Here is a 9,237-nt window from a genome sequence, read left to right as displayed (position 1 = left end):
CCAAAATCAGAATATGTTCTACTTGGGGAGAAAATTACTTGAAAACCCAGAAGCAGTAATTCTCATCTTGTAACTTAACCACTACATAGTATGCAACTCTCAGCTACTGGTCCATAGCTTAATAAGCTATCTTGAGGCAAAAGATCTTACCATTACAATGACTTAAAAAAAAAAAAAATTTAAGCTTATACCTAAGTTTATCAAATATTCTATTTTGTTTCAGTGTGAAGTATTAGATAGGTTTATCCTTTTGCAACAAAAGAACAGCATACATATTTAGGTAATTTCTAGGTATTTCTATAACAAAATCTCAAAAAACAATGCACTTGAAATTAAATGCGAGTGAGTTTTCATTGCTGTGTCATCCAAGTAAGAGTTGTTCAGATGTCGGTGCCCCTATGTTCCTGAAAAGGGAAAGCCAAGATTCCAGTTACCTCCAGTGAATATTCTGGCTGTGAGGAAAGCAACTGAAATAAGTCCTCCAGAGAGAGAGAAGTGTCTGCTCCATTTAGCTGTATCTGTAGAAAACAAAAAATGTACATCATTGTTCTGGTAAGATACGTAAGTTGCCTGGTATTTAAGGCCCTAAGGACAACCAGGTCAATCTCTTGTTTGTTGAACTTTCTGTGTCCTTCTACTATGATATTTTCTGTTTTAAATATATCATTTATTTGAAAGAGAGGTCTTGATAATGGAGCCAAGTACTAGGGCCATCTTCTGCTGTCTTCCCAGGCACATCCCTGGGCTCTTAGGAACCCAAGAATAGCTAGGACTCAGACCAGGCACTGAAATGAAAGGCAAAAGCAGGTGTAGCCAAACAGCACCTTCCTGTTCCACAATGCCCACCTCTACTCCAGTTAAAGGCAAAAGCTAGTGTCTATGTCTTTGCTAAACAAAGCCATTTCACCATTCCTGCCCATATAATTTCTGTCTGGTATATTTTTGTTCCAGCTTAGTGTGTCCTACCATAGGCAGCCCTCAATTGTTTAGAGGGTTATGTACTTTTTAATAGTCATGTATACCCAAGTGTTTTACCAGCCTATTGCTTCCTCTCTCCTTCCTGCCTTCAGGGTTTAGATTGTTTTTGAGAATTCATGTGCTTTTGCTCTTTTTAGAGTGGCTAAGTTTCTATACCTAGAACTATTAACTGATTAAAATATCAGGCTTAATGTTTCCCCTCAGGATTTTGTCTTAGCAAATCTATCGACAGCAATATATGCCTATCAACTTTAAGAAAAAAAAAATTTTATTTGAAAGCAAGAGAGAGGTCTCCCATCCTCTGGTTCACTCCCCCACTTGGCCACAACAGCTGGAGCTGCACCGATCCAAAGCCAGGAGCTTCTTCCTGGTCTCCCATGTGGGTGCAGGGCCCAAGCACTTGGACCATCCTCCACTGCCTTCCCGGGCCACAGCAGAGAGCTGGATCGGAAGTGGAGCAACTGGGACTTGAACCTGCACCCATATGGGATGCTGGCACTGCAACCAGCAGCTTTACCCGCTACGCCAGAGCACCAGCCTTAGTTTGTCTTGCAGTGCTTAGTGCTCCAGATCCTCTTAATGTGAGGACCATTTTAATTCCAGAAATAATTTGCCATAAACATTTAAATATCTCTTAGCTTCTGGAACTACCATTAGAAAAAAATTTCTTTCACTTTATCATTGTCTCACTTTTTGTATTTGGCATCCTTCTGTAATACATTAATTACTTTTACTCCCAATTTACCCCTTTACTGAATTTTTTAAAAAGACTACATTTCTTGTATATAGAACTTCATCTGGCATCTTCACACTTTATGCTAGTCTGTTCTTCGATTCCATCTTGAATAAATGTCTTGGTTTTACAGAGTTGTTTTCATAACATGATCTTGACATTTTTCGTGCATGCTGGCTGTTTCTTCGTGTCATCTGTCATTTTTAAAAGGTGAGCTCAGCTTTGTTGGGAGCTGTTTTTATAGGAAGCCCACACACCAACAGTTATTGAGACGGTTTTACACTAGGATTTCCTGGTGGTGGCACCAGTGTGGGTTCAGACCCTGGAATTATTCTCGGTGTCCTGATTTCTAAAGGATGAATAAAGTTGTTCCAGTCCCTGTTTCCTGGAAAACCCTTCAAGAATTCTGAGCTTTAAATGGGAACCTTACTGCCCTATTCTCCCAACCACTCAACCCATGTTTCCCTCCTGACTTGTTCTGATTCCTCTTCGGAGTCTTGGGCTGCGGTGCCTGATTATCAAATTTGCCCACTCTGTCACTTCCGTCCCCTATGTTGGATTGTGTGTGTGTGTGTGTGTACAGATACTTTGTTTCCATTTTTGCCAAGTACTTGGGCTCTGTGAAGCCATGCTTTCAGGGTCCATAATACATTAGGCTTTCTGTGTGAGTTTTCTGTGGATGCTTTATTGACTTTTAGTTAAATTTGTCAGTAAGTTTCTCGTTCTTTAGCTGGAAAATGATTCCTCACTTGTCAGCTTTCAGAAGTGTTCTATTACTTATTTATGACCTCACGGATCAAGCTTTGCTGAGAAAGGGTGACAAACACAGATCTACAAAACCAATCCTTAATGGTGGGTAAAACCTGTTATGTGCAGAAAGGAAGCCTTAATACTTGGAACATAGAAGCATGGGTATGAAGAGCATTCTGCTTAAAATGAATGTCATTATCTGAGGGGCTAACTCCTCCCCCGTCAGGTTGGGTGATGGTCCAAACAGGTGAGATGGGAGGCTGTGAGAGGACAGCTTCCCTTAGAGACAACAGCTCTTGCTGATCTTGAGCTTCCCAGCTCTCACGACTCCCCCACCCCCAAGACTCCTTATCTCAGTGGCAGTGATTGTTGGTAGTTGGTGGGGCCTTCCTATTCCTTGGCCTTTTGCTTAAGCACGCCCTCATCTCTATTTTTAATCATCCCTCAAAATTAATCCCAAAGCTTTATTCTCTGCTGGGAGTTTAATCCAAATTCCCAGGAAATTAAGCCAGATTTTTGTTATTCTTCCTAACAGGACACCCACATCCTACATCAGAGTGCCTGGGTTTGCGTCCCAGCTGTGGCTCCTGACTCAGGCTTTCTGCTAATGCAAGCCTTGGGGGGCAGCAAGTGATAGCTCAAGCAATTGGGTTTCTGCCACTCAGATGGGAGATGTACACTGACTTCGGGCTTAGGCCCCAGCCCTGGCCACAGGCATTAGGAGAGCGAAGCAGCACCGAGGAGCTCTGTTTCCATGCAGCTGGTTAAACCACAGCTCTCGGCACCCACATCCCATGCTGGAGTGCCCAGTCAAGTGCCAGCTACTCTGCTCTCCAGTCCAGCTTGCTGCTAATGTACCTGAGAAGCTGCAGTTGATGTTCCAAGAGTTTGGGGCCCTGCCACCCATGTGGGAGACCCCAGGTGGCGTTCTTGGCTCCTGGCTTCAGCCTGGAACATTCATACTGTTGAGGCCATTTGGGGAGTGAACCAGAAGATGGGAGATCTGTCACTGCCTTTCAAATAAATTTTAAAAATTAATTAAGTGCACATGACAGTTTTATTTTAGTCCAAGAATTCCTTGCATTTCGGAAAACTAGGATATTCAAAGAACATAGTGGATATGTGTAAGAGGGTTTCTTTTTCTAAGATTTATTTATTTGAAAGACAGAAGCTCCCTCTGTCTCTCTTGTAATTCTATCTGCTGGTTCACTCCTCAAATGGCCACAATGACTGGGCCAGGTCAAAGCCAAGGGCCTCATCTGGGTTTCCCACGTGGGTGGCTGTGGCCCAAACACTTGAGCCATCACTGCTTTCACACACATTTCATTAGCAAAGAGCTGACTCAGAAGTGGAGCAACCACGACATGAACCAGCACCCAGAGGGGATGCCGGCATCGTGGGAGGCAGCTTAACCTGCTATACCACAACGCCGGCTCCAAGAGTTCTCTTTTAAAACATGAAGTTCAACTTCTCTTTAGAGAAAGGAGGGCTTCTCTCCATTAACAGCCTGTGGGTCCAGGAGAGGGGCTGGAAAGAAGTCACTGTCTGAGTTAAGCACGTACACCGAATGTCCTAAGTATTCTTCCAGGGTGGTCACCTGGGATGCAAATGCCCTGACCAACGCCCTTGTTTTCTTCAACAGCCAGGGAAAGCAGCGAAGTAACATCTCAGGAAAGGAGCAAATACACTGCCAGAGCTGCTCTGACAACTACTGTCTGCCAAGCAGAGATGGGATGCAAATGCTAGGAACATGGGGTACACAGGCGCCAAGCCTGCTAAGAACTAAGGCACACATGCCTTGCTTTGAATGACTAATGTGCTTCTGTAAAGTTGTGTCCAAACTGATGCGTGTCCTATGTCAAAGTGCATGTTAACTCCTCCCAAGGGTGCTCCCTCCTGCATCTCGGTTAGCAGCTTCTGAGTGCCCCACACGTCCGGGGGGGAACTGGTTGCTACAGTGAGGCAGAACACACTGCTTTTCTGGAAGGCCAAGTGAGGGCAAAGGTAGAAAAAGCACCCAGTAGTGTAAGGGGATGGGCAATGGGGTGTTCAACAGGTGGCAGAGGCACTGGGAGACATCCTGTCCCTAAAAGATGGCCAGGAGGCACTGAGAAAGTGAGCGTCTGGAAGCAGATGTGGTTCTTCCAGTGTCCTGCCCGGGGTAGGGGTTCACAGAGTGGAGCTGGGAGGACCCAGGTAGGTGTGGAACACCTGTGCATTTACAGACTGCTAGGCTGTGACTGAAGGCTGTCATGGGGTGGAGGCTGGCTCAGGAGGTGGAGATGGGAGGGCTCGTTGTGGGGAGTCCTGTGCCCCTGGCTCTCGCCTCCTACACAGTGGCAGGAAGAACCCCTGGGGGATGCTCCCCGCAACTTGGTCTCCATGTGCCCTGTGGCTGGAGGCGGCAAGGAACAGGAGGCAGCGGGCCAAGCGAAGGCTGCACCCTGGGGATGAGAAGTGTGCTTCCCAGGCCAGGTGACCTGGGAGTGATGCTGGGGCCTATGGAAAGAATCCTGCAGGATGGGCTGAAGATGGAGCTGCAGCTGCCCTTACCCAGGGAAGGGCTCTGGGAAGCAACAGTGCCCACCCAACAGCAAAATTGGAGATGTGTCCTGGAGTTGAGGGGACCATTACTGACCTGGCACTGTCTCCCCAAAGTGATCCTTCCCTGGGTTTTCCCCACCCGAGAAGAGCGGCCTCCATGACAGCAGGGGGCAAAGTGGGGCCCTGGAGCAGCCGCACACCCCCTTTTCCACCCCAGCCGGACCTGGTGGCTGCAGCAGCTGAGACAGGAAGAGGGCAGAAGTTGACCTTAGTTCAGCGTTTAAATTGCATCAGCAATATTGGCGGTTGCTGCACCTGCATGACCAGAGGGCCTGCCCTGAGCACCTGCAGCGGCCAGGGGAGCGGTGGGCCAGGCAGAGGACAAAACTGGTTTCTGATTTCACTCCAAGTCAAGTGATGTTTGATGTGATGTTTGATGTGACGTTAGGTGGCCCAGGCCACAGGGATGGGCTGAGGCAGACACCACCTCGTGGGAGGGTCATGCCTAGGAGGACAAAGCCAGCCATCTCGCCTTCCCTTGTCTTGGCAAACATAACCAGCAAACTCCGTGGGCAAGTCCCCGAGGTGTGGGTGGACACAGACAAAATCGAGTTTAACCCATGGGCTGATAATATCATCTTCTGTAAATCAAAAAAGGCTAATGCGCTTAAAAAAAAAAAAATCCTGTGTTTCACCTATCAGATCTGCCAATAGAATAGTTTTAGGTGTCAACTCCATTCTCAAGACGATCGTCGACACCACAAAGTGCACCTGACCCTAGGCGGCAAGGCTGGGAGATGCTCTGAGCTTACCTCACTTCCAGAGCCACTGCCTGCCTCTGCCTCCCAGGCAGCTTTAGCTGCTGCTCTGTTGCCATCTGCAGTCTTTTGCTGGCGTGGCCTCTCCTGGGCTGACGCCTTTGCCTCATCTTCCTGGTGCTGAGAGCCGCAATCCACAGCTTCACCCTTCTCTCTTAGCAAGTCGTTCTCCTGTCAAAGTAACCAAAAATGGGCTTAGGAGAAACCCCAGTTTCACAGAGAAGCCGAGTGGCTTTATAACACCATTCTGTGGTCATGAAAACCTCCAAGGCTGGCATTTCACTATCAAACACACACTTAATTCTGAAACAAAGGTCAGCTTTCTGTCCTGTGCTTAACTACTCACTCTGAGACAGGCTGTTCTAATCTGTAGAATTTAAACTACTGCATATGCATTTCCCAAGCTCTAGAATTCAAAAGGTTTGCAAATTAGAATTAGAAATCAAGACACCAGTAGGCAGGTTTTATTTATGCTGTCTCTGTTGAAAACAGATCAAACAGCTAAAGTGAAGGCTAACGTGGGGGCCAGAACTGTGGCACAGAAGGTTAAGCTGCCAGCATCCCATATTGAGTCCTGGATGTTCCACTTCTGATCCAGCTCCCTCCTAGTGAGAGGAGAGAAAGTGGTGGAAGATGGCCCAAGTGCTCTGGCCCCTGCGCCCACTTGGGAGACCTGGATGAAGCTCCAGGCTTCAGCCTGGCCCAGCCCCGGCTGTTGCAGCCATTTGGAGAGTAAACCAGCAGATGGAAGATCTCTCTCCCCATCTCTGCCTTTCAAAGAATTAATCTTTTTTAAAAAATTTAATGTTAAATAAAATTCCCCCAAATGCCTGCAGGGGCTGGGGCCTGGCTGAGGCCTGAGCCAGTAGGCCAGAACTAATCCAAATCTCCCACGTGAGTGGTAGAAACTGAACTACTTCAGCCATCACTGCTGCCGCCTAGGATCTGCATTAGAAAGAAGCTGGAGGGGCCGGCGCTGTGGTGCAGTGGGTTAACGCCTTGGCCTTAAGCGCCAGCATCCCATATGGGCGCCGGTTCTAGTCTTGGCTGCTCCTCTTCTGATCCAGCTCTCTGCTATGGCCTGGGATAGCAGTAGAAGATGGCTATTCAATATAGTACTGGAAGTTTTAGCCAGAGCCATTAGGCAAGAAAAATTAAAGGGATACAAATTGGGAAGGAAAAAGTCCCTCTTTGCAGATGATATGAGTCTTTATTTAGGGGATCCAAAGAACTCTACTAAGAGACTACTGGAACTCATAGAAGAGTTTGGCAAAGTAGCAGGATATAAAATCAATGCACAAAAATCAACAGCCTTTGTATACACAGGCAATGCCACGGCTGAGAAAGAACTGCTAAGATCAATCCCATTCACAATAGCTACAAAAACAAATACCTTGGAATAAACCAAGGACATCAAAGATCTCTATGATAGTTACAAAATCTTAAATAGAAGAGGATACCAAAAAATTGGAAAAATCTTACATGTTTATGGGTTGGAAGAATCAATATCATCAAAATGTCCATTTTCCCAAAAGAAATTTATAGATTCAATGCAATATCAATCAAAATACCAAAGACATTCTTCTCAGATCTGGAAAATCCACGTGGAAGACCCGGAAGAAGTTCCCGGCTCTTGGCTTCGGATCGGCGCAGCTCCGGCCAAGGCGGCCATCTGGGGAGTGAACCAGTGGATGGAAGACCTACTCTCTCTCAGGCTCTACCTCTCTCTGTAATGCTTTCAAATAAATAAAATAAATCTAAAAAAAAAAAAAAGGAAGCTGGAATCAGAACAGAAGCCAGACGCCTGGAATATGGGTGTCTTAATGAGTGTCTGAACCGGTAGGCCAAAGGTTTGCCTCTCAGTAGATGTCTTCAACTCTGCTTGTGTACCCAGCTGAGTCCTTCCACTTTTCTTTTTTTTAATAGATTTATTTATTTATTTGAAAGTCAGAGTTACACAGAGAGAGAGAGGTCTTCCTATCCGATGGTTCACTCCCCAGATGGCCGCAACAGCCACAGCTGCGCCGATCCAAAGCCAGGAGCCAGGATCTTCTTCTGGGTCTCCCACATGGGTGCAGGGGCCCAAGGACTTGGACCATCTTCTACTGCCTTCCCAGGCCATAGCACAGAGCTGGACAGGAAGTGGAGCTGCCGGGTCTTGAACCCATATGGGATGCTGGCACTTCAGGCCAGGGCGTTAACCCACTGTGCCACAGCGCCGGCCCCCCACTTTTTTGAATTAAATAGACTTAAGTAATTAAAACACGCAAATCATGACCATTCAGCACATGCTGTTTCAGGACCGGCAACCATTTTTCTGCCCAGGGTCATCTGGGTATTTATAACACCATTCGCAGGCTATACAGAATGATCAGCTTTGAAAGGAGCCTGTTATAGAATTTTTTGAATTTGAAGCCCACCTGAGGTCGCCTTGGAAGGGCCCAACCCCAGGATTGTGTGTGGGCCTCACCCTGCCCTGGCTTTAAAAGCTGTCTGTGTGTTACTCTTCCCCGCTAACTTCACAACATTGCAAACTTCTGAAGGGTCCATTTTTCATTTCTGACTTCCAGAAACGTGGCACCGTGGACTCACTCAAGGACAGCACCCTGTCCCCACCCAAACCACAGATATGTTCATCTTAAAAAAAAAAAAAAAAAAAGTGGAAGTTAAAGGAACAGAAATTAAAAGTTGTCAGAAGCAAGGAGCGGAAAAAGCAGCCTAGGAGGCTCTGCCTTGCCTGTGGCTCTCAGTGGCTCTGTGCCACCCGATCCTTCCCCAACCTGTGTGAGTGGCTGCTTCCTGTCTGCCGCACAGTCCCCACTAGCCTACCCACACAGACCACTGCCTGCTTCCCCACTCCACATGCTCATTAGATCCCCCTGCATTTTCCCGCTCGCTCTCTGAACAAAACCCTCCCAGGAGTTGCCAGGACTCAGGGTGTCCCCTCTCGACCTTGCTCCAATGTGGACTTTATTCCCACCGCTCCACGGCCCATGGCCCAGAAGTCTCTCAGATCCATGGGTTCTCCAGCTTCAGCCCATGGGGTCCAGCAGCCTCCTGGCTGCAGCTTTTCCGGCTGGGGTCAGAGTGGACTTCCCCTTGCCGATCGATCCCTCACCTCCCCCATCTCTAAACACAGCCATGCCCCAGGGCTTGCTCCCCAGCCCCACCTGAGCTCCCCACTTGTGGCTGGACTGGTTGCTCCTGCCCCTGCGGCTTCCTCCAGCATCCTCTTCAAATATCACCACCCTGCTTTTCTCTCCTAATCGCTCCTGTGGAGCAGAGCCCCTCTCCCTACCTATCGGCTTTGGCTGGCTTTGTTTTTTTCCATAGAGTGTCAGCAGATCTCTTACCATATTTGTTTGCTGTCGCACTAGAGTGCAACTCTTTTGAAGGCAGGGACTCTGCCTGGTT

The 9,237-nt window shown here is 47.5% G+C and overlaps 1 protein-coding gene across 1 annotated transcript in view; it reads right to left on the bottom strand.

The window, feature by feature from the left end:
• The window catches only part of NFE2L3 (NFE2 like bZIP transcription factor 3), a 31,761-nt gene that overhangs the window by 4,599 nt on the left and 17,925 nt on the right, over positions 1 to 9,237 (bottom strand). Inside the window, exons 2-3 of the mRNA XM_008261554.4 lie at positions 5,818 to 5,994; positions 435 to 518 (exon numbers count right to left, since the gene is read on the bottom strand). Coding sequence (XP_008259776.3) covers positions 435 to 518; positions 5,818 to 5,994 — 261 coding nt within the window. The remainder of the gene's footprint in view (positions 1 to 434; positions 519 to 5,817; positions 5,995 to 9,237) is intronic.

The sequence above is a fragment of the Oryctolagus cuniculus genome, chromosome 16 (genome assembly GCF_964237555.1).
Source record: "Oryctolagus cuniculus chromosome 16, mOryCun1.1, whole genome shotgun sequence".
In the NCBI taxonomy this organism is placed as follows: Eukaryota; Metazoa; Chordata; class Mammalia; order Lagomorpha; family Leporidae; genus Oryctolagus; species Oryctolagus cuniculus.
This window is presented reverse-complemented; position numbering and strand designations above follow the sequence as displayed.